This window comes from Echiichthys vipera (genome assembly GCF_963691815.1).
Source record: "Echiichthys vipera genome assembly, chromosome: 9".
Lineage (NCBI taxonomy): Eukaryota > Metazoa > Chordata > Actinopteri > Perciformes > Trachinidae > Echiichthys > Echiichthys vipera.
In genome coordinates this window covers 25,256,009-25,281,493 of record NC_139834.1, presented here as the reverse complement: position 1 = coordinate 25,281,493, position 25,485 = coordinate 25,256,009, and the positions used below count along the sequence as shown (strand labels likewise).

Genomic DNA, 25,485 nt, shown 5'->3' with positions numbered 1-25,485 from the left:
TAGTAATCTTTCAGCAGTGTAGAACCAGGGATTCATGACTGAACAAAAAGTTTAAAAAAAACAACCAAACTGTGTACTAGATCCTTTACCCCAGGAAATACCTACTCATCATCTCAGCAGCTGTGAAAGCCTTCATGGCTTGGCTTGTGTTACTGCTGTGTCACAGTGCTTATTGGGAGGGAGAAGGAAAACAGCCTAGAAATATGGAGAGAAATGATCACAGTTCTCACAGTACTCTGAATTTATTTCAAAATAATGTTATTGATTAATAAAAAATTGAAATATTTAACTAACAATTATTTTCATTATTGATTTATCTTCTGACTATTTTCTCCATTAATCACTTGGACTATAAAATGTCAGAAAATAGTAAAAAATGTTCATCCAAGTTTCTGAAAGTGAGGGTGACACTTTAAATGTTTTCTTTGGTACAAAAGCCAAAGATCATATTAATATGATATACAACAGAGAAACGCAGGGAATCTCCATATTTGAGAAATAGCATTGTCTGCTATTAACTAAAAAAATACTGTAAAGATCGATTAATATTAATAGTTAATAGTTAATTGAATGTTGTGATATTGGTGTTTAAAAGGCTTGTTCCACTGCATATCAAGTCAAGTGGGCCACCACAGGGCGATCCAGTCAGATGTTTTGGCGTCACTTTTGGGAAGCTTTGTCGTCACTGTGCTCGCACCCAGCCGTGGCAGCCTGTGAAAAACATTTCTGAATGCTGCAGTACATAGTAGAAGTGTAATATGTGTTGAACTAGTTTGGTCTGGGGGGTTAAAACTATGGCTTTTATCTGTCCTAACCTAGAGTGAGCTGAAGAGGTTGAAAGCGAGGAAAACACACGTAAGGGTTGCTTTCAAACACCAGAGAGAATAGGCAGAGGCACGTTTGCTTACCAATGAGGATTAGCGGTTAGCCTGGTCTCAACTCTTGTGAGCGGCAAGCTCTGTCATCTTACCTCAGTTCAGTTAAGGTTGTTGTTGGATGGATCCTCAACAACAACAGTGCAGGTGTCAATTGGCTGGAGCGGTGTGACTTTGACTGTGGTCTGAATAGCGTCTGCCCCAGAGAGCATCACGGTGAGGCATTCAAGTCCAACTTGTTAAACTGACGATCTAGCTCTGACAGCCTAACGCTCTGGCAGTGACGTCTTTTATCACACACAGCGTAAACCGCACTCACAACATTCTCTCCTCGTGAAAGCAGGGGGCTAACAGCTAGTCCCTTTTGGGTCCAATTTTATTTCTATTTTGTTTCCAATGCACTGTGAATAAAGCCAAGTCTTATTTTGATGCAAAGATCGAAACATTAGCAGGAATGTAGCACAATATGGAAGTGAAGTCAGCACTCTGTTTATTTAAATGTGAAAGATAAATAAAGATATTTGTCCCTTTAATCAATGAGTAATCATTACAAACAACAGTGATGTTGGTATTAGTCAAAATAATCATGATTGTCATTTTGGCCATAATCTTTTAGCCCTAACTGTTTACATTGTGCACTGTGCTGATGACTGCATACATTACTGCATCTGACCTGTGTTGATCTGACCTGTCATATTATTTCCATGGCTATTTTCAGCAGATTCATTACTGTAAAATGATTTGAAAACCACCTTCAGTTCTTATTTATTCAAGTGAACATCTGATCTGCGTTCAGGTCATGAAACACATCAGGCTGCCCATGAACAGCTTCCTACTTCTCTGTTCTGGGGCTTTTACGACCTCGTATGAACTTTCCTTCCAAAATTAAAACAAAAGCATGTAATGGAAAATGGTCCCTGGCTCTTTTTAAAGAGGTGCCATTAAGGAAAGGAAGCAGGAATGAAAAACACCAGCATCACAATAAATTTTCTGCCACTTCATTCAAAGTTTCAATTGGAACATTTTAAAGTGCATTTTTTTGTAAATTGATGGATACTAATGTTGAAAATAATATTTCAAAGAGTGTGAGTCCTGTTTTTGTCATTAGTAGATACTTTCAGCTTGGTCCTCTGGTAAATTTTCCTGCAGGTTCTCCACCATCCACTTCTACGGTCTGTCAAATACTAAACCAGTGAAAAATGACCATAAGTCAATCCTTTTTCTCATCAAAGGAAAGCTTTGAAGTGCTAAATTCTGACCTGCCAGTGATCCACACGTCCTCACCACTTCAACATCCATCCCCTTTACATCTCACCGTACACAGCTTGAAAATGATCCTGCAGAAAATCTAATCTCAAAGTCCTGCACATGACTGCAGTTAAGTGTTCAAATGTCGACTGAGCAGAGGGGGAAAAAGCTGCAAGTGAGAGAGGAAAAAGAACGTGAGCGGAGGTCGCAGTAGACAGTCATTTAATAAAAGTCCGATCTGTTCTGGCAAGTGTCATATGTGCAGTGCTGGGAGTTTAGGCTGCATTCATTTAGCTTGACATCAGCCACTGCGCCAAAAGTAGAGGCACAGGATTTACAGTGTTCGGGATGGTTCACCAGTTCATTCATATATCACCAGCAGCACTTTTATACAGCACAGGTGCTGCTGTGTGTTGGTTCTGGCTTAAATGCAGATTGTAATATACAGTGTGAATGTGTGCAAGCATGAGACTGAGTTTAAATACATCACAGTTTATTTTCTATTTAAGATTAGATTCATCTTTGTTGAGTGAATTCAAACAAAACTGCTACCAAAGTATAATCTGCCTCTCTGCCTGGATCTTTCCCCTCTTTGGTCAGTTGGTGATTGATTTACTGTCATAGAGTTTTTGTTTGACGCAACACTGTTTGGAGTTCCTGTGAGCAGCTTTGCCCGTTTTTTTTTTTGTGTGGCAGAAAGATGAGAATGCTTTGTTTATTAGCGTATTTATTTATCGTGAGGAAATGGAAAAAGAGGGCTAGAGGCCAAGTTCACAAACAGTCCTGGGAAAGAAAAGAAATGAGGCAAGCAGCCAGGATTCTTCTGGGGTTTTCAGCTTGACAGACGACACAAATGGATAGCTAGGATAGGAGAGTTAGTCTGTTTACTGATCTCTCCCTCTTTCCTGTGGTCTCAAATCCTCATAGCTTCCTTTTTTCCTCCTCCCTTTCCCCTGATCCCTTTTGTTCCCAATAGCTTCCTCTATTCTTCCTATTTACTGCTGTCTATCTGAAGTTTCATCGTGCATTTTGATTGCACTGTAAACTGTCTGACACGCATCGCATAGATTTTACCACATACTTACTTTCATAGCTCATTATTCATAAAATCCTTAATTTTTCATTACTTTTGTCACTTCCAGAATCACGCTCATCACGACACATTTCGTCTCCTTTGATCATGAAGCAAGTTACAAACACGCATGATGCAAACTCTCAAAAATAACCAAATGATGACTCCAGTCTCCAGCAAAGTCATCAGCAGCATGCTCGAGTACAGATGCCCTCTAGCTGTTGTGTTTGAAGGCGTGTTTGTACAAAACTGCTCCAAAACGTCAGTCCATGTCTGAATATTCATGAACACACAGGATTAATAGTGATTATTGAAGGTGGTACGGAGGTGCTCTGGAGACGATGTAAAAGCAGGAATGATATTTCTCTCTATCAATACCTTCACCACACATAAATGCGGAGCTGCATTGCAGATACAAATGACCTCTAACACAATGCCCCGCCAACAGCCTTCATCCTTAGTAATCCACCCAGAGGAGATCCTGACCATAAGGGACTATACATGCTCTCAGTGGTCAAGCCCTCTGTGATGCATCTGAAATGCATCTACTAGGTTTAAAATAACATTACAACAATCATCTCTGTGCTGTCACTCAGTCTGCTTCATTCTGATATTTTGATTCATCTGAAAACTATCTTCATCTATCAGCAACCAGTGAAATTGGGCAGAGCTAACATTAAAGCTAGCCCAAATAACCATAGAAAGGTCGGGTCACGTCGCACTAAAGCCTCCATGGTAGCCTGCCAGCCTCCTGGGAGCTCGCTATAGACTGTCAGCTTCAATTTCACCCGTCATAAAGCAGCTCAGCTAGTGCAGGCCGGCCTCACACTGCAGCATCAGCCCACTGCATGAATCACAGAAGCAGTTGTAAAAGTCTCACTTCACTGAGCGTGGTGTCATCCTTCACAGAACTTCTTCCCTTCGCATTAAAGATAACAAGCCGGTATCTGACAAAATGTCAAACAGGATGGTTAAAATTGAAAGATTTTAGCGTTTAATGCTTTCAGTTGTGTTGAGCTGTGAGGTGCTGATTGATGTGATATTGTGTTGTGCACTCTGCCTGACTGGGTCTTGTTTGTCCTGGCGGCAGTGCCACAGAGAAGATCCTGGCCAGAGCACGGCAGCTGGTGGACGTTAAGAAGGAGGACGGCTTCTCTGCGCTGCATCTGGCCTCACTCAACAACCACCGGGACGTCGCTGAGATCCTCGTCAAGGAGGTGAGCTGAAGGAGCACATCAGTCTTTTCTTCATTGCTGCTGTTTCATCACAATACACTATACACCCATCACTGTTTTCTTTATTTAATTCACCTCCTCTTCCGCAGGGACGCTGCGACATCAACATCCGCAACAACCGGAACCAGACGCCTTTGCAGTTGGCGGTGACCCAGGGCCACACCGACCTGGTGCAGCTGCTGGTGTCTGAGGGTGCCGACGTCAACATGGAGGACGAGGACGGCGACACGGCCATGCACGTTGCCCTCCTACGCCCGCAGCTGGCCAATGTCATGCTCAGCCCTGCCGTCGGTACCAGCAGCACCGAAGAGAGCAGCGAGGGATGCTCCTCCTCATCGCTCTACTGCAGGGTGAGAACTGGCAGGGAGGGCCGTGTTGTTGTTGTTGTCCTTAAAACCTGTTACTTATTTTTAAAGTAAAGGGCTGCATTAAGAAACTACTATCAAACCAAGAACTGTTTGTAGTGTTTGGGGGTATGTACATGCACATTCATCAACACAAAGCATTGTTTTTGTGATTGATTGAAAAGCTCAAACTGGCTGTTTTTCATCAAAGTAGTGATAAAACACATGAAGTACTACTTTACTATACTGTACTTCACCAAGCCTGCTAATGATATATCTGCCTATACTTACAGGCCACAGAAACTATTTTTTTATTTAAGTTTATTCTTCATTATAAGGGAAGGAGCTATCATGTAACTACAGCTGCAAATAATGCATTACCTGGACTGAAAGAGCTAAAGAGAGATAACGCAACTCTCAAGAGATGTCTGAACACTTGAGTCTGGTGATAGGTGTAAATAGAAACCCGAGAGATTGTTACTAAAGAGACGATCCACAACAAAGGAAGAGTCCATTAAACATTCAAAGAAGAATAAATATAGACTGAATGAGGGGTACATAGACACTGAAAGGCAGGGTGATTAAGACTAAAGGTGGCGGGGGAGGATTAATGCAGTCTTAAGAAGGTAAAAAAAGACTCAAAGCAGGGTAAATACAGGCTTGAGGAATAAGAGCAGACCTAATATTGAAGCAGGGTGGTAATGGTAAACAAAAACAGTCTGGGGGGTTGATTTAGGATAAAGCAGTTAGTTGGCTTTGCCAGGTAAATAAGGGGATGAATTGGGAGAGGGAAAAGAAGTCACGTGGGATTACTGAGAAGAAAGGGCTTTGCGTTATTGTGTAAACAGGAGACGAGAGAGGGGTTAACTGAGGAGAAAGTCATCAGATAGGAGAGCACTGAAGGGGCACTCTGTGCAAGTCAAAGCAGTTGCTGCCTCATTTTCTAAACATTAAATAATTGTACATGTTAATATCCACATCAATCTACGCCACTAAGTCTCAACATAGAGGATTTCTTTTCTTAAATAGAGATAACCTCGTCTTTGACTTTAATCTTTTCAGAGCAAATACTGGCACGTTTCGAGTGCGATGGTGTTATGAAGGGAATGAGGAAAATGACTGTCGAAATATGGATTTGATGGAGCTAGTTAAGATGTCTGTGATATATTTAGGAGAGATATAAACACATCATGTCAGTTTTTCCCCCGAGGATGTCTTGAACTTCCGCTGGGAATCTCGTGCCTTTATTCATCCTCAGAGGCACGTCAATTACTGTGTGAATTCTCTAGTATGTCTGCCCTTTAAGTGACACTTTGACATTTTTGAATCGCTCTGATGCAGTCACCAACAATTAACTATGATATTTAAACTCATTATGGCAAGTAAGGATAATGCTCTTGCTAGCAGAAAGAGTTTACCTGAATGAAGCCCTTGAATGGACCCGAGATAACATTAGTAACATTATACCGGCATTAATTGATTATTTTGGCAACAACAAGAAGTAAACATGAACTGACACGTCAACACCGTCACCGTCAAGTTATTTAAACAGGACACACACAGAAGCATTATAGCAACTTGAGTACATTTAAATGCACACTTACTGTATATTCCACTATTATTCCAAATATGACAATATTCCAAAATGTATACAGGGCATGTAAACAGCAAACAGCATATTGTTTTTGGATAATTTGAATTAGGCCTTTTTCTGAGTGTTGCATTTTTAGATTAGGCCATGTGGGATATGACAATATTGTTCAGGTATTGTACACAGCCCATTCAGAAAATGTGTCTCAGTTTGCGACACGCGCCCTCTTGCCTGGTTACGGTCAGAAAAACACCTCATTTTATTAACTATGAAAGACTTGGATATCAACAGGTTTTTGGAAATGTGCAAATAGGACAACGGCAAACTTTTCAAGAAGGTGATTGAAAGAATAAAAAAAGGTGAGGCGGTGTTCGGTCCAACAAGTCCACCACCACAAAAGTCCTCAAAGTAAACATGTAAACTTGAATATTAATGGAATAATAACTTTTTTGTAATAAGGGCAAAAAACTGTTGTGTTTCAGGTGACATAGCAAATGTGACTCCAATATTCACCTTTATTTTAGCTCTGAGCTCATTGTTAACTCCTAACCTTAACAAAGGTATTATAAAACACCTGAGTCGTGGTCTCACGTGGCTGGTGTAAAGCCCGGCGTGAGGCCTCAGCTATCTGTTTCGCCAGGGCGACTGGGGTTGAAACAAACCATAATTAATATTCTTCATGAAGAGACCTTGACTGCTTTGCTGTGTGCAGCACTTTTTTTTATAATTTTTTTAGTACTGTTATCAATATGTGTTTCTGTCACTGCACCAATGAAGTACGTCCTTTTCCGATCTACTTGACCGCAAACACTGCAGCTCCACTCAACATCCTGGGCACCTGCCAAGCCCACACACACACACACACACACACACACACACACACACACACACACACACACACACACACACACACACACACACACACACACACACACACACACACACACACACACACACACACACACACACACACACACACACACACACACACACACACACACACACACACACACACACACACACACACACGTAGGTGGCTAGACTTCAGTGCTCAGGGCTGTTTTGGCCTCTGTCAGCAGATGAGATCTTCAGTGCTGATTAGATTTGGGTTTATGTATCAGCCTCAGCTGGATTGCGCTGGTTTTTACTTCTATTTCCTTTTTGTTGCTCACTATCAGCAGTGTGTGTCCTTGACTAAGTTTTCCAAGTAATCTCTTATCATTTCCACAAGATCATTTCTAACCAGATTATTTTTGTGAAGGTCTGCTGCCTCAAAAGAGTGTTTGTTATTTTAACTGCAACTTCCTTCTTCTGTTTTTCCCGCTCTCTCTTCCCATCGTGTACCCACAGTTGAGCGCTTCAGGTCTTTTGGGGAATACTGAGCTGAGTGTTGGCGCAGCTATCGCGTGTTTTCTAGCGCAGGAAGGGGCTGACATCAACTACGCCAACCACAAGGGAAAGAGTCCCCTGGACCTGGTGGCAGATGGCACCATGTTGCAGCTCATCAAGAGCTTTTCTGAGAAACACAGGTAGATGCCTTTCAATAGATGAATGTCAACATTCATAATGCCTGCATATAATATTACTAAATAGGTTGGCTTGATAAACAGCAAGTTCGATTTTTTGCCTTTGTAAATGCAAATGGTATCTATGTGAAAGATTGTTATATCTGTGTTTCCTGTCAGGTTGCAGCGTCTGCAGGCCATCACATGTGGGCAGGGCCTGAGCAGTGCCAGCCTGCGGCGGGTCCACACTACCCCCAACACCATGACCAACCTGGTTCTTCCCACGCCGCCGGGGCCCAGTGAATGCCTCATCTGCTCTGAGCTGGCTCTGCTGGTTCTCTTCTGCCCCTGCCAGCACAGCGTGGCCTGTGAAGGTTAGTGGAGGACACTGTGATTGCCGTCATTGATGATGACGCCAATGGCAGCAGATGGGCCACACTGTTATCAATAGGCAGATTACGAGTTAAACCTAGAGAATGGCCTTGTTTTGTTTTCTCTATATTCTTCACACATTGTCTGTTCTTGCTGACCTGGTTCTTGTCCAAACAGAGTGTGCCCATCGAATGAAGAAATGCATCAAATGCCAAGTCACAATCACCAAGAAGATTAGACAAGGTAAGAAGAATCCTCTTATTCTGGGATGTTTTAATAGGAAAAGGAAATAATGGTCTACATGAACTCATATTTGGGACAAAATACAGTTTGGGATGGTAGATTAAAGCAGCTGTGTCGATGGACAAGCCACCAAGGAAATGATCAGACATTTTGAGTTATGATTTATCTGTTATGAGCTCCTGTAGTATGCAGCCTCAATATCTTTGAACCAGTCGCACAATAAAGGCAAGGTAAGTTAATTTATATAGCACATTCAGCAACAAGGCAGTTCGAAGCGCTTTACATAAACATTAAAAGGACATTTAAAACAAGTCGTTAAAGAGAACATAAAATAAAAACAAGCTAAAATAAAATGAGGCAGGTATAAAATACAAGAATAGAAGTTACAGTGCATTGAAATAAATGAATAATTTGGCTATTTCATTTAATAAAACGCAGCGTCAAACAGAAAAGTCTTCAGCTTTGATTTAAAAGAACTGAGAGTTGCAGCAGACCCGCAGGATGCTGGATGGCTCATACTGTAGCAGAAGATCAGAAATAAACCATTCAGTATTTTATTAAACAACAGTATTTTGAAATCAGTGCTTTGACAGACACAAGGGAGAGTCTCAGAACTGGAGTGATGTGATCCACTTTCTTGGTGTCAGCGAGGACTCGAGCAGCAGCATACTTATTCAGCTGCAGCTGTCTGATCCTCCATCAGAAAACAATACCGTACAGATATTGTCTTAATTCTTCAAACGCAGTCAGTTCATGTTGATGTCACCCCCCCCCCCCCCCCAGACCAAACAGAGGTAGACTGCAGCCCCGGCACCGAGAACTCGGAGCAGCACAACCTGCTGGAGCAGCTGCAGTCTCGCTACCGTCAGATGGAGGAGCGAATCACCTGCCCCATCTGCATCGACAACCACATCAAGCTGGTGTTCCAGTGCGGACACGCCTCCTGCATCGACTGCAGCGCCGCACTCAAGACCTGCCCCATCTGCCGGCAGACCATCCGCGAGCGCATCCAGTTATTCGTCTGAGCGTCTCTGTCCTCTCAGCTCTGAACGACCCAAAGAGGGAGTGGGAGAGGCCTGGAAAGAAGTGGGAGGGGGGCAGATATTACCTTTGAAGACCCAGTGACCCATATCTGCCTGTCGCATCCTCCTGCTCCCCCCTCTCCCCCTCTTCCCCCTGGTCGAACACTCACTCAGCCCATAGGTTGCTTTACTATAAGACACCGTGTTACATCGCTGAGAGTCCACCGTTTGTTACATTTTGAGTAGTTTTCCTCTCGAGCAGCGCAGGCAGGAACATGTTGATCACTTTTAATTTTCTGCATCAGAACTGCTGTCCCGCCGAGCCCGACGGGAAGCAGACTAGGCGAGGTTATGAAGCGATGCTGCCACTTTGAGGACTTTGATAGGAGAAAAAGGTCCCCCAGATCTTCTTTTCTTTATTCCTGCCCAGCCTCCACCTCTGTAATCTATCCTATCTTTGCTGCTTTAAGTGGATGTCTGTTACCCATCATCCCCTCTGGCTGTCTGGCCTCCTTTGTTTACAAGGCTGCGCAGAATCAGTCCATGTCTTCTCGCCCCTCAGCCTGTCCTGTGAATTATGTTTGCTCTCATTTGTACCAATCTCTTAATAATCAGTGTTAGTCTCTGCAGAGGGAGTTGGTATAACTAAAGGCTCTCTATATAGTCCCCAGCCACTCGCCTGTATGCAAGGGGAAATATAAACTATATATGCATGAATATATGCATATTGTAAAGCTGAAAATGACGTGTTGTCATGGGTGATTTGTCGTTGTTGTTGTTTTCTTTCTCTCTGGTTACATTTGTGGTTTTTAATGTACCTATCAGTACAGGTTCTTATTTATGTGTGAAAGGTGGTATTAATTAGTAATGTCCTTTTTTTTAAGTTGCTGTTTGCTTAGCAAAAATGTTTTTGTTTCTACTGAACTTCACCCCAAGCCTATGTCCTCTACTCAGGGTATCAAATTATTGAAAGCACTTGTGATATCTGTAACAGGTTAACAAGCCCCTCTCCATTACAGTGGAGGGTCACTGAGAGAAAAGGTCATGAAGTTGTACATTGTGACTCAAAAATTCACTTTGTCAACGGTCAAAATGTCATTCTCATTAGTGAAATGAATGTTTGCAGAAGAGCTTCTGCAACAAAACTGACATTTTCCTCCAAAAAAAGAAAAAATGAAAAAGACCTTGGAGCAGCAGTCAACGCTTTAAAGCATTGTGTTTGTGTCTAAAGGCCGCAGCCTGTCTGTCTGTCTGTCTGTCTGTCTGTCGTCTGACTGGTGTAGAGACCCCAACGAGCAGCGGATACTCGTGTTTAGTTATTTATCCAACAGATGTATTGTAAGATATAGAACCAGAAGGGCAAAAACGTGATATTGTTGTGTTGCACCTCTAGTTCCACATCCCCCTTCGGCAGAAACCCCCCTCTCTCCTCTGGAGTTCTGGATTGTACATCATCTTCATCCTTTCTAATGTGTTGGTGTGTTTTCTTGAAGGGCTTATGCATATGAGAAAAAAAAAATCATATCTATTTTAATCGTTATTTAATTTTTGTTTTCTATGATCAACTTCCAGAGACAGGAGTGTCTTTGTCTTCATTGGGAGAGCCAATGTTAAAGATGTACATTTGAATGTCGAGGAAGAAAAATGTTTCCTGTCTCCCTCTGCCTTTTTTTATGTGTAAAGAAAAAAAAATGTAAGCAGAGGAGCCGAAGAGACTGAGAAGCGTTTACCGCAAGTTTTACTTTGAGGAAAGAACTTTTACATCTGTGCCAAATAGCATGAGGATGTGCATGGGCATGCACGCCCGAATTTATCTACACGCACTATTCTAAATCCCTCCCAGCTCAAGTGAGGGTTCAGTTATTCCAGCAGTGTGAAGTAAACTTAAAAAGCAAACATTAATATTTGATTTAGTTGAAAAGTGTTATCTGAGCACACTCAGTTACCGGTGTTAGAAATTGAGCTAATGATGTTAGCCTCCTAACTGTAGAGCCCTGAACCCTCTGAGGCAACATTAGCTTCCAAAATATCATCAGTTCCCATATTGTTTGGAGCTTTTTACAATATATATATTTATATTTTGTGAGACATTATCAATCAAGGGACATGTTTCTTACAGGCATTTTAAGGACTGTCCACTGGTGTTCTCAGCTGATGGGTTTACAGGCAAAGGCAATAATGTTTTTCGAAAACTGTGGAAGATGTTTGAGTTCTTTCTTTTTCTCCCCCGGGAGAGGTTGCTGCGAGGGCGGGAAACAGTTTCTGTATAAAACCACTATCAAAGCAACAAATGTTACTCAGTGTTTGTACAGTTCAGCTCTTGGAGTTCTGATGTTGGCCTTACTGTCCATTCCTCCTCTGTTGATGTTTTTTCAGTTGTATTCTGTACAAAAATATTTTGCAATAAATATGGAACTGTTTTCTAAGGACTTGGTGTAAATGTTTTGTCCTTGTTTTAACTATTCAGATTTTTACAGGATGTTCTGGAGGGAAATGGTCTCATGAATGTAGGCAGACAAGACGGCAGACAAGCTAAGTGACCCCAGTGTGATACCAAGCTGAACCCCTGGAAAGAACCCAAATAAACAGGGCCTTAGTTAATATTCAGCATTGTCCTTGAATGTCTTCTTCTAGGCAGTTTGTGTTTTAGACATTAAACGTATATAAGATGAGCAGTTTCATCAAACCCCACCTAAGATTTTGAGATTGTTGAGTAAATCTAGTGTCAACATTATGCGGGAAGTATAAATTATGTATAAAAAACTAATAATGAAGGAAGAAAAACAAAAAAACGAAGCTAGTAATAACAAGTAGAAAGTAATTAAAACTAATATTGACACTTCTGAGTTGATCAGAAGCATGAACGTGGATGTAATGCAACATTTCTGGACTCGTTTCACCTTCACACCCCCACTGAGATCCTCCTGAGTTCAGGTAAACAGGAGGCGAGCAGGTTGTGCTTTTGTAACACATTAATCTGCGCAGCCTCTCCAGTGAAATGCTGCTGCGTGCCACTTCTTAGTCCTAATTGTCTTATGGTCTTATGTCAGATGGCTTTGGCATATGACTCAGCGCTTTAGTGACGCTCTCTCTGAAGACACGGGGACAGCTTCGAACACCAGTGTGACCACAACGCCACCCCACTGCTTTTCTTCTCTATATTTACAAAGCTAATAAGAAACCTGTGTGCATTCAGTGTAATTAAAAGCTTACAGTGAAGTAAGGTCTGTCATCACAGTTTGGTGAACTGATAGTTTAATGTTTAATTTCAAAACATATTATTTCTATTATTTAAAAAACCAGCGGCCAATTTGAAAAACTATTGAAGTTATTAGCGTATGAAATGAAATGACTTTTCCCCATGCTGAGTTATTTCAAATCAGTTTTGATTCAAATGACTTCTGCTTGGTTTGTTATTTTTGACCTGTTGTAATGAAAATATTCAGGCTTTATACTTTTGACAAAATGGAATTTAAACAAAACTGACAACTGTACATCCACACACTGGCTCTGCCCACCATACAGCAGTGCAGTAGCATTATCCCCTTCTTTATGCACACTCAGCAATTTGGATATAGGGGGAGTCCAGGGACAGTAACAATTTTTTGTGAAGTTCCCAATGAATCGAAAAATCATTTTCACTGCATAGCAAATTTGATATTTTATAAATGTGCCAACTACTGAAACAATGTATTTGAGTGGTTCGATGATGAAATATGTACAGGTTGGGAAATGTATATAAAACAGTGTCTCCACTGTTACCGGAATGAACTGTCCCAGTGTACAGGGACAGTAACATGTATAAAATACACAGTTATATCCTCAAAATGAAAAGATTATTAATCATTCATGGTATTTTGACTCTTCATTTCTTTTTCTTTATTAAAATAATGATGGTAAGCCGTCAAGCTATAATGCAAAGGAATTATTTAATTATATTTACAAATGATACTATGGCTTTGGCAATTTGCCTCCAGTCTTTGGGAGCTAACTTATCCTTGTTATGTTTTATTTACAGTTTGTCAAATGATATCTATCAGATTGTGTAATTAATGCACACACACACACGTCATCCAAGGCAGAAACCACATAACAAATCTCAATTCAACCCCTGGGTAGAACACATCCCCAAAAATGTTGAATTTAGCATGTAATCGAGTTTATGGAGGTTTTTAAAAATATAAATGTAAAACTGGGTTAAGACCAAACCTGACCAAAGAAAAACCTGAAAAAGACCCAGATAATTATTACGTAAGCAGTCATTCTAATACAACTTGTTTGGATTTAGAGATATTTGATCTCGGGACAATATCTAAAAAACCGCATCTGATGGAAAGGTTACATTTTTGGCTTAAAATAAAAAACTTTTCAGTTTCAAATATGGCTTATTTTTGTAATCAAGAAAACAATTTAACTGAGCATGTGCAGAAATCAAGCTTGTTTCTGATCAGAGATATTTAAGCTGTCCCCGGTCTCCTCCTCAACACATGTTCCAAACAAATCATAAACCTTATTTCTGGCCCTAAATATCACCAAGAAAACAATGCTACTGAACCAGAAAAGTCTGGAGAAAAATCAATATCTCACATCCATTGGGCCTCCTGACACAATCAACAAAACAACAATCTACAAAACAACAATCTGCAAAATAAACAAACAAAATACACAGTTAAATGAAATATATTTAACAGTTCTCAGATATATTTCTGCTGCTTAAATAACAAATAAGGATAAATATAGATGTATGCATGTTTTTTCTATTTCTTCTCTCCCTCTCACTTTGTCTTTTACCTTCACATTTTCTTCTTTATTTTCAACTTAGTTCTTTTTTAAAATTTTATTTCATATTTTTCTCATGTGAATGAATGAATGAATGAATGAATTTTATTTTTGGTTATACATCAGATGTTAAATAAAATGACATAATATTTTGACAATTTTCAAATGAATGAATGTATAATTTGTTAGTACTTCTTGTCCATATTGTTTACATATAATATATATCCCCAAAACAATTTTAGTCAGCATATGTTTTCTTTCTCCTGTGAGTATTTTGCCTGTTCTTCTTAATAATTATATTTTATATATAAAAATAATCTTTCTAAAATGTTCTTTTTGCTGGTACGATGTTCCTATCCTTTTGTCCGCCAGAGTTGCAGAGCTCCTGTTGACAGGATGTGATGAGAGCACCATCTAGTGGTGCATATGTAAAGTCTCCTCTAGTGTAACCTCACTGATAATATATAATATATAACCAGCAAACTAAATATCCATTGAGCTCACCGTCATTCTTAAAAGACGGTGAGTGGAGTTTATTATGATCTTCATCCATGATATGTCCTTAAGGAGTCTGCATGTGGAGCTGGAAGTCATCTCCTACAGGTAAAGAGAGCTGCGTACAGGGGGCGCCCCTGCTCACAGATCTGCCTCTCCTGCAGCATTCACCGCTCTCCTGCACGCTGACATGCTGCTGGATGTTACACTCCTCCAGCTCACAAGCAGAGCGTTGTATTGAAGTTAAAGACTATATGACTTGTCTCACTGATGATTCACAAAGAATGACATATTTGAAGACAAATCCACACCGAAACCTCTCTACATTCAGGGAGATGTGTTTATTAGACAAGAACATTGACACCACTAGGAGAATGCACACACATGCAAACCAGAGAGGGCAGGTGCTGAGCCAAAAACCAGCACATCTCCGTTTAAGTGACTAAAAAGCGCACACACTGCAGGCCTGCAACCATCCACTTATTGCACCCAGGTGACGTTTTGAACACCAGTGCTCTTCATCAGACAAAAAAACAGATGAAGAGCAGTTGAGCTCCTGTGATAGTTGGAGCCCAGTTACTCAGTCATCGTCTGTAATACAATCCTCTCTGAAACCACAACCTGTCACTTCAGTTTGTTTTCATGAATTAAACAAATAACGTGTTAATAAGCTTCACAGCTGCTGGTCAATGGATCCTGTGCCCTGCAGACAGAGCCCCGCATGGCTGTTCCCTGATCACGCTTTTGGCTGAAAAGATCAGTACGACTCTGGAACCAGTAGACACAATCTTACCTTAAAATAAAGCTAGCTTTCATGTTGTTTTTATACTCACATTATGAGTAGCCTATGTTAAAAACAAGATGTTAATGTGTGAGTTTTAGAGGATCTAGCTAGGCCACCTGTTTACCCCTGCTTACATTATTCCAACTATGCTGAGCTAACTAGCCGCTGGGAGGTTATCTCTGACCCCGGGGTCTTTATTATAAGAGATTGGTGAGAGTGATCTGCTGCAAGAACAAGGGGAGATGAATGTTGAGCACCTATGAATGTCTTTAGTCAAGAAAACTACAGATTTGAGGTTAAAGGTTTCAAGGAGGGGAGTGTACCTATGTTCCCCGGGTCCTATGTTCCCTGGGTCCTATGTTCCCCGGGTCCTATGTTCCCTGGGTCCTATGTTTCCTGGGTCCTATGTTTCCCGGGTCCTATGTTCCCCGGGTCCTATGTTCCCCGGGTCCTATGTTCCCCGGGTCCTATGTTCCCCGGGTCCTATGTTCTCCAGGTCCTATGTTCCCCGGGTCCTATTTTCCCCGGGTCCTATGTTTCATGGGTCCTATGTTCCCCGCTTTGCATGTGAGCTTTTCACAGAAAGGGTCCTATGTTCCCCAATCTGTTATTTTTCAGACTTTCAGTGCCGAATTCTACATCAAATAGGCCTAAAGTATGTAGACCCTAAAACCCTAACCCTAACAAAATGCTGAATTAAATCAGTGAATGCTTATGCAACCGGGGAACATAGGGATGACCCCCTCAAGGGGTAACCTATACAACATCAGTAGACTGTAAGCTGTGGGCGATTTCAACATATTGATCCAGGGAAACATAAACTGAACATTATACCTAGGGAAAGAAACATTACTGAGAACATAAAACCATTGGAAAAGTCTCCGTAATCCATCATTGTAAGAGCTGTGATCATAGATACACTCCTGCTGCTGACTGTAGCTCCATATCATGAGATGTCCGTCCTCTGTAGCAGTTCACATTAAGCATTTGGCTTTGGAGCTTTTGTTCCATCGGTTCATGACTCAACAGGAAGAGACGACTTCTCTCACTTTACTGGACGTTTCATGTTGAGAGACATTACATGGAAACACATTTAAAGCCTACAGAGAGTTAACAGCTGTTCTGTCAGTCGTTCATGTTTTCTTTCTGAGGAATAAAAAACTGAAACGTGGATATAAAGACAATGAGGGGGAATTGTTTAGTTTCGAGGTTTTACATGAAAAAGAGATCCATGTGGAGTAGCCAGCTGTCAGTACAGCTAACCACATCGTTAGCAGCTCTCTCCTCTGGCTCCAAATATTTAAACCATTTAAATGTTTATTCTGGATCATTCTGGTGATATTCTATAATTCTCATCAATCCCATGAAAACACGCACACCAACAGTGACTTGATCTTACAAACAGGTATGCTCTGTGTATCACCTCCTCCTCTGTGCTATAAAAACACATCAACACACACACTGGAGTTAATGTAAGACATTAAGATATTGTAAGACAGCACTGCTGCTGCAAAGACTTACTACACCAAATTATAGGCTAAATGTTATGAAACTTGTGGAAATGATATTTTAAAAGCATTTGAAGGGCCAGAGTTTCCTTTAGGCCCTCAGTTCAGTGGTGGCTTCTCTCTTTGTCCTCTGAACTTTAAACAGTTAACAGGTTCAGATGTTTTGGTGGAAAATATCACAAGATGTCAGCTGTGGTTTAGGATTTAGTTAATGGATTCCCCTGCAGCAGGAAGAAACCAGCAATTCGAGATGAGGCGGCTTTGTTTACACTGTCACTAACGGCTGTTGTTGCATCAACAAGTTGCGCTGCATCGGTTGCTTTTCGTTCCACATGCGAATGAAAAATCAGCAGCAGATGAGAGATGTCTGAGGATCTGCTGATGTGGTTTGTGTCATAAGGGGGTGGAGGGAGATGCTGTTTTTGCCATTGTTTGGTGAGTGTAGTCCCCACAGAGTCCCTGAGTTTCATCTTACAGCATCTGAGAGAAAAGAGCAGATGTTGATTATAAAAGGAGGAAGTTATTCTTGTTTTTGAACGTGTTTTTACGAAGTCAGAGCAGCAAGATAAAAAGCGTTGATGATAAGGAAGACAAAGGGAAGAGGGAGACGAGAATAATCCTCACACAAACAAGACAGATCGTGAAGGAATTATAAGCATCAGTTGTCCATAAGCATCTTTACATCATGATTATGCTTTAAAACTCTTTATTATGTCATAAACGTTTATCTACTGAGGCCAAGTACTGAGATTTCTGGGTTTTTAACCCCCGTTATTGAGTAAAGGTTGACCCCTTTAGGTCACAGGTACAGTATCTGCTCCGCTACATCTGCATTATTTAAAACGCCGTTCGTCATCCGTCACGTCACTGAAAGAAGAAGATCAGTGTACTCATAACCAGCCATGAAAATTTCATGTTTATGCTGCTTAACACGTAGAGTATATTACTGTATTTAAAACCTTCTAAACACAAATTGCAGTGTTTCCCATGCAAACGTGTTTTTTAGACGTTTCAGAGCTGGGAGGGACGGAGAATGAGCATTTCTCTGTAAAATGCCCAAATGCCACAGAAAAGGGAATCCAACCACATATTATTCATATGTATGCTACTTTACACATATATTACTCTGAAATTAGTATTTAAAAAAAATAACCCTGATGATGTCATTGAGGTCGATTTTGACCATCCTTTTTCAGGCCCTGTTCGGACAGAGTGGTGTTTAGCGGCGGCTCTCTGTAATTGTTTTAGAGTGAAGCTTTTCGGTCGCTGCTTTTGCGTTGTTAAGAGATGTCTCCTCCAACAGCAGTAAAGAGGGTAAAACCTTAATGTCAAAACGTAGTTGAGGCTTTTTCAGATACGTCTTAGAGCTTTCCGTTCGACAGTTCGACAATGATGCATTTCTGCTTTTAAGTTGAAGTTTAAGTCAGAATTTGAGTGAGAAAGGGGTTTATGGGTGAGAGATTATAAAAAGAAATATTTTACATTTTTGCGCCGACTTGGGCTTTGGTGTCTTACTCTGGGACACTTGGACACGTGGACCAACCCCAAACTATAGCCACACATTGAGCTCAAACATGTTATCTGAGGATATAGAAACCTTTCAGTCGAGTCTGTTGTCGACAAAAGCTGCATGTAAGTCCAAAAATGTGCTAAAAAAAATCTGTACGCTGACAAAAGTGAATCCTATGACCTTTTCTTGAATTTTCTAGACTTGTATCCCTGCTTTGTCTGACTATTGGCAGTCACAGTCAATTCTTTGTCATTGGAGCTTAGTGATTAATAAATAGTACCACTATAACATGAACTACATGTGCAATAGTTATGGATAATGAAGAGCCTGTTCCTGTATGTACAGTAAGCACCTTGTTTTTCTCCCTCTCCGTCCTCTCCATCCTCCCAGGCTGGCTGCAGGCAGCTGGTTGCTATGATGACATTCCCACTGATGCAATATCGGCCGAGCTCAGCTCAACTCTCTGGGTACGTGAGCCTAATTTGGGTCGGAGGTGTTTTTGCTATCAGTAGTTAGGAAAAGACTGTGAGGCGCCGGTTTCTCTGTGTGTATTCCAGCTAACGTAGATCATTTTGATTCCACTTAAACCGCTCTCCCTGTTAACCTGATCAACCATGTTTGATGCATGGCCTTCTTTTAACTCCCTGCAGAACGACCCCACCTTTGTGTTCCTGCTTAACACTTCAATAGCCCACCCATGCCACAACTTGTGAACCCCCGCCCTCTCCGTCCTGCCTCATTGTAGTCAACCTGCTGTCGCCTCAGCAAAGAGTACCTCTCTGACTGAGGATTTGTTAAGAAGGTGGTCATTACATTTCCTATAGGAGAGTATAGCCCTCATGTACAGCAGATGGGTAAATGAGATGGGAAACAGGTTAATTAAAGGCCCGATGACACTCAGATATGTCACCCTTTCTTCTGAGATTTAAACGGAAATGTACCATAGGGGATTAAATCCAATCTGTTGAATTGCTTGGAAAACCTAAATGATATCAGAGATTTCCTTTACAGGGGCTTTTGGCTCACATGCATCACGTTTCCTTAAAAATAAAACACATTTTAAGAAACCCTGATGCTGTTGCGTGTAAATTACTGTAATTTTACCTTGGGTTATTAGTTTATTTCTGTTATAATTTACAGTATTTCTTTGTTTTTTAAAAAAAAAATTGTATTTGAACTCTCTCAGACATAATTTCAAGCATTGTTTTACATCTAGACACCACTGTAAATGGGGAGAACTCCTCAACAGTCACTCGAGGTAAAATAAGGGTTGACTTATACATTTCCCAGACCTTTCAGTTCAGACTCACTGCCTCAGGTTTCCTTGCATGACCTGTAGAGGACAAAATGTGTTGTTTTGTTCATGTCTGCAGCTGAAGCCAGTTTTGCATCTTGGTTTGACTTGAACAAAAGAGGTCAGGAAGCGACCTGTGCGGGACAGAGCAGCCTTGTCCTCTGCAGCAGGTACTGCATCCGCTCAGCAAATGCAAAGTTATTTGCATAGGAAAAAACAAATGAAGTCTGGGAGTAGAGCAGTGCGGCCCGTCAGCGGAGGATTCAGTCTCTAAACTGGAATTCCACCGTAAAATGATGTACACTCGTGCTATACAAAGTGTATTAAATAAACTTTTCGAATTTTATTATAAGACCGTGACTTTTTGTCTGCTGGATAAAAAGCTACAATATAGAACTTTATGTGGAGTATAATTTAAACAGAAGACAAAGATCTATTAGAGATCGGCAGGTTTAATGGCACTCCAGAGTAGGACACACTCTGTTGTGTGAGCTAGATGAAACTGACAATGAGGTTCATTTTCTGTATCACTGTCACATGTCTACGAGGTCGTAAGATACCTTCTTTTTACTAAATTAACGTCAATTAATGTTGATTTCTTTTGGTTGGATGAGGATGAAAACTTTGAGTTGTGCTTAAGGATGGGAACCTTTTTATTGTTTTTATTTCTCAATCCTGGAAGAAAAAGGCAGAATATTTTGTTTTCGGTTTTTGAGACCGAGATGCAAAATGACCCTTGTTTGAACATCGCAACGGACATTTTGGCGTCCTGTTAAGCCATGAGGGTTGGGCATGTTGTGTGACATGAAAATAAAGAAACCACGAATCAATCAATCTGCTAGCTAGACCTTTTTCATTCTTGTGGCTGAAATGTTTGACCATCCTTTTTCAGGCCCTAATTGAACAGAGGGGTGTTTAGCGACGGCCCTCTGTAAGTGAAGCTTTTCTGTCGCTGCTTTTGCGTTGTTAGGAGATGTCTCCTCCAACAGCAGTAAAGAGGGTAAAACCTTAATGTCAAAACGTAGTTGAGGCTTTTTCAGATACGTCTTAGAGCTTTGCGTTCGACAGTTCGACAATGATGCATTTCTGCTTTTAAGTTGAAGTTTAAGTCAGAATTTGAGTGAGAAAGGGGTTTATGGGTGAGGGATTATAAAAAGAAATATTTTACATTTTTGCGCCAACTTGGGCTTTGGTGTCTTACTCTGGGACACTTGGACATGTGGACCAACCCTAGGATTTATAGCTAACATCACTCAAACTACAGCCACACATTCAGCTCAAACATGTTATCTGAGGATATAGAAACCTTTCAGTCGAGTCTGTTGGAAAAAAGGCAGAATATTTTGTTTTCGGTTTTTGAGACCGAGATGCAAAATGACCCTTGTTTGAACATCGCAACGGACATTTTGGCGTCCTGTTAAGCCATGAGGGTTGGGCATGTTGTGTGACATGAAAATAAAGAAACCACGAATCAATCAATCTGCTAGCTAGACTTTTTTCATTCTTGTGGCTGAAATGTTTACTTGTAAGAGTTTGATGAATACAGGCTTTGATATACAAGTGAATGGCAAGAAAAGAGTTGCTGTCAATACAGAATGGCACTAACAAACACTATAACATCTGTGGCTCATATATGCTCTGCTGGTGGACACAATCTCTCACAGAGATGCTGAATGATTTGCCTCTGATGCAAATATCAACTGAAGGCATTCTGCAGCTCGAACAGCAGAGAAAAGCTGCTTCAGGTAAAAAAGAGAGACATCAGACTTTTAGTGTCAGCCAGGGACTTTCTGTAGACCTCAATGTCTGCTCTCATTATCCCACGGTCATTTTTCAACCATTATTCTTAAAAATGATTATCCTAAATGTGAGATAGTCATGGTTTCCGTACTCTTTTACTACCTGTGAAACAATTAAAGTGGCAGACTCGTTTATTTTCCGGTTTGCAGTCAGTTCGTCTGCTTCCTTGAGATCATGTGTCAGCCAAACAATAAAGCAGGAAGAACTACTTGTTAAGCTGTGGTGGTAAAAGCTTGTATGCTGTTAATTAACACAAGAAAAAATGAAAGTGTAAAAAAATCAGGCCATGTGGCTTTTACTGTAGAATCGTCACAACTGGAAAAGCAGGGTTGCTGTCACCAGGAGCAAATGTTCCCCAGCTCAACCTCCTCTGAATGTGACTCATTATAGAGACCTTTCAAATGGCTTATGTTCTCAGCTATGTTTTTTTCTTTAGGGCAAATGTTAAATGTATATATTCACTGGGTTGAAATCACCTACAGCTGAGAGCCAACTGATACTCCTCGAAACCTACATCCTCAAACCTGCAGTTTTCTTGACTTTAGACACATTTCTCCACAGTGGCTGAATACATTTGTATGAAACCCTGGTCTCTAGGAGTTGCCAAAAGATGCAGAAGACGACTAAATGGTTGTATGCCGATAAAGGTTTTACTGTGTAACAGTTTTAACACCTAAATATCACATTTTTACATGTTTATCTGCAGGTGTAATGAATGCACAAGATGTGACATGTAATTCAGACTTCCAGAGTTAGGCTAGCATGTTGTGTGTAGTGGACACACGACAATAAAAGTGATATCTAAAAACAAGGTATTTCCCTAAGGACTGTTCCTTTAAAGTATGGGGCGTGTTTCAGGATCGAATGTACTATACAACTAACCTGACTCCGCCTTTGATTTGCATTTGCTCAGCATATCCATCTGGGGACTCTCGTTTGGAGATCTTTTGGGAAGGGGCGAAAATACTGGTAGCTGATTGGATAAACCAACCAATCAGATCATCGAAGCGTCGTACTAACAGAGGGTCGAGGCATAGCTAACTTGCTCGATAGCTGCGCTCAACTCATCTGTGGAAGCCGCCATGTTGTTTACACTGAACAGTCGCTTCTCGTTTTCTCACACTTAAGCCCGCCTCAAAACCAACGCGGATTGGACGTTCGCTTGTTAAACGGATCGAAATTATCTCCGTCGCACGTTACCAGACTGATCCAAGAGTCAGGATGGTCTCATGAGGCCACTCTACGACACCTTTACCATACAGGAAATTGTCAAGTAGTGTGGGTGTGACACAGCCTCCATATATATTAAACACTGACATTAAGGCTTATAGATATGCAATGTTCTATGATGATAATAACAATTTGAACCTGCTAGGTGAAGTTACACACACACTTACACACACTTTCCTTTGAAGTGTGTGTATGTGTATGTGTTGGTGTGGTCCCTGTCGGCCCCCCCCCCCCCCCCCCCCCCAACACACACACACACACACACACACACACATGAATAGAGCCGGGCCTTGTGCAGTCGACAGCTGTCTCCTTTGAACGCCCAAAGACAAAAGGCCTTAAATCCAGGACCCTCCCTCTTTCATGTGTTCATCTGATACCGCTCTTCCTCACCTCACTGTCACTCCATTCAGCTCGGTGGCCCCGAGGCTGCAGCCTGTTTCCACAGTCGACCTCTGGAGTCTCTCGATGCTCCAGAGAAAGAAAGAAGCTTTCATTGAGAACAAAGTCTAGCTGGAAATAAGCGGCGCTGTGGTCCCATCAGAGTGTGTCTCAGCTGCTGATGGTAGAGCTTGTGTTTGAATCTTTACATACACAAACATTGTCCTCACAGTTAAATTCGCTCTGAATGAAAATAACAGCTAATAAAAACAACAGTCAAAACAACCAAGAAAAGAGATTATGTGTCTGGTCCAAGTTTTCCTGGACATATATCCCTCTTTTTCCCAGAAAATTATTCATAAAATTGTGATGCAATTCTTTCATGTACTTATATATCTTATTTCCAGTTTCAATATGTGAGTGGTAGCATTACTGACTTTATAATGATGGGTGGCAGAGAAAGGAAATCTGTCACATGCAGCCATTTTGATGCACTGTTTTAAAGGGTTGAGGTATGAAAGGATTTTTAAATTTCATTTTATTTAACCTTTATTTAACAAGATAGAAATCTGGCCAAGACAACACACCAGCTTAACTAGAAATAAAACGCACAATATACGTCTTTATACCTTGCCTGCTAGCTAACATAGCTAACATAGCTAACGTAGCACATGTGTTCCACAACACATGTAACAGTTATCTAACCTGATGTGTTTTAACCAATGACTCTATTTATAAGCTAGGAAGCGAAAGAACAAGCAAGACCGGCTGCTCGGGGGAAATATGTTACATCCTGGTACCACACACACACACACACACACACACACACACACACACACACACACACACACACACACACACACACACACACACACACACACACACACACACACACACACACAGGCATCGTAGCCTCAGACTTCACTTTCATGCTTCAACACACCTACGAGAAATTGACAAACATCATATTTGTAAAGGATTACATTTTGCAATACTTCGTTTCAATTCAATCTTATTTATGTTAATCCTAACAGAAGTTATCTCAGGACACTTTTCAGAAATTCACTTAAGCTGTGGCACTGCTTAAGAAAGGGAAACCTGACTCAAAATCTAGTTTCAAATGAGAAATATTTTGTTGAATTATTAGAGCATTAGAGCCCCATGTTCACTGGGATTCAAAAGGCGCCCCTCACTGGTTCATCATGCCATGTCAGTGAGATACAAAATGGAGTGGGAAAAAGTTAAAACATCTCATTTCACAGCTTTGTTGAATACTTTATTCTGATGGTCAATTACAGCATTCACAGTCTGTTGTTTCTGAAAATCAGAAATAATAGTGCTGCAAACCTAATTTCCCTCAGTGGGTCAACAAAGTAAACTGAACTAAATGACTGGTTGTTACTATGAACGCAGTTCTGATCATAGCCCCTTTTTAGATCAATAAAATACATTTTAAATCAATATTTTGTGTCAATTTATGGGTTTCTGGGGCGGCCAGTGGCTGAGTGGTTAGAGCAGTCATGTAAAGAGGCCGAAGGTCCTCGAGGAGGATGCTGCGGGTTCGATTCTGACCCCCTTTAATGCATGTCTCCCCCTCTCTCTCTCATCCCAGATGGGTTTCTTAACTGGAGTCCTGCATCACCCTAAAAGCATACTGGACCAAGTGAAAGGGGAAGCATGTAGCCACACACGATACAAACATCTGTAAAACAGAAGAGTGCCGTCTACTAAGCATCCAACCAAGCATCCAATAAAGATGTGCTGAAGTACGAAATGGGTTTCAGTTAAAAGTTTAGCCGACCTCTGCTGATAAAGGAGAGGCAACTGAACACTTTAAAGCAAAGTTTCTATTTTGGCTCAGGCTACAAAGTTAGACTTAAACAAATCTGCTGCTCACATTGCCTCCCATACACCTCATGCCCTCTGAGGAAAAAAAGCCATAGATGAAAGCTAAAAATAGTGTATTCTTGGTGGTGTGTGTGATAACCCAGGCGGTCGGCCCTCCTTGTGTCCGACTACCTCCCATTCACTGAGGGCAATTAGAAAATCCTCAGGGCAGGATCTTCTTGGCTGTGGCTGTGGCTGTGTCTGTGTGTGCGTGTGCGTGCGTGTGCGTGCGTGCGTGTGTGTGTGTGTGTGTGTGTGTGTGTGTGTGTGTGTGTGTGTGTGTGTGTGTGTGTGTTTAGCCTGTGCGTAA

The 25,485-nt window shown here is 41.1% G+C and overlaps 1 protein-coding gene across 3 annotated transcripts in view; it reads left to right on the top strand.

The window, feature by feature from the left end:
• The window catches only part of mib2 (MIB E3 ubiquitin protein ligase 2), a 51,595-nt gene extending 39,672 nt beyond the window's left edge, over positions 1-11,923 (top strand). For all 3 annotated transcript variants that reach the window (XM_083920117.1, XM_083920116.1, XM_083920118.1), the window contains exons 14-19: positions 4,286-4,412; positions 4,520-4,780; positions 7,716-7,894; positions 8,051-8,244; positions 8,420-8,485; positions 9,269-11,923. In XM_083920117.1, coding sequence (XP_083776243.1) covers positions 4,286-4,412; positions 4,520-4,780; positions 7,716-7,894; positions 8,051-8,244; positions 8,420-8,485; positions 9,269-9,510 — 1,069 coding nt within the window. In that variant the 3' untranslated portion in view covers positions 9,511-11,923. The remainder of the gene's footprint in view (positions 1-4,285; positions 4,413-4,519; positions 4,781-7,715; positions 7,895-8,050; positions 8,245-8,419; positions 8,486-9,268) is intronic.
• Positions 11,924-25,485: the final 13,562 nt, after the last annotated feature.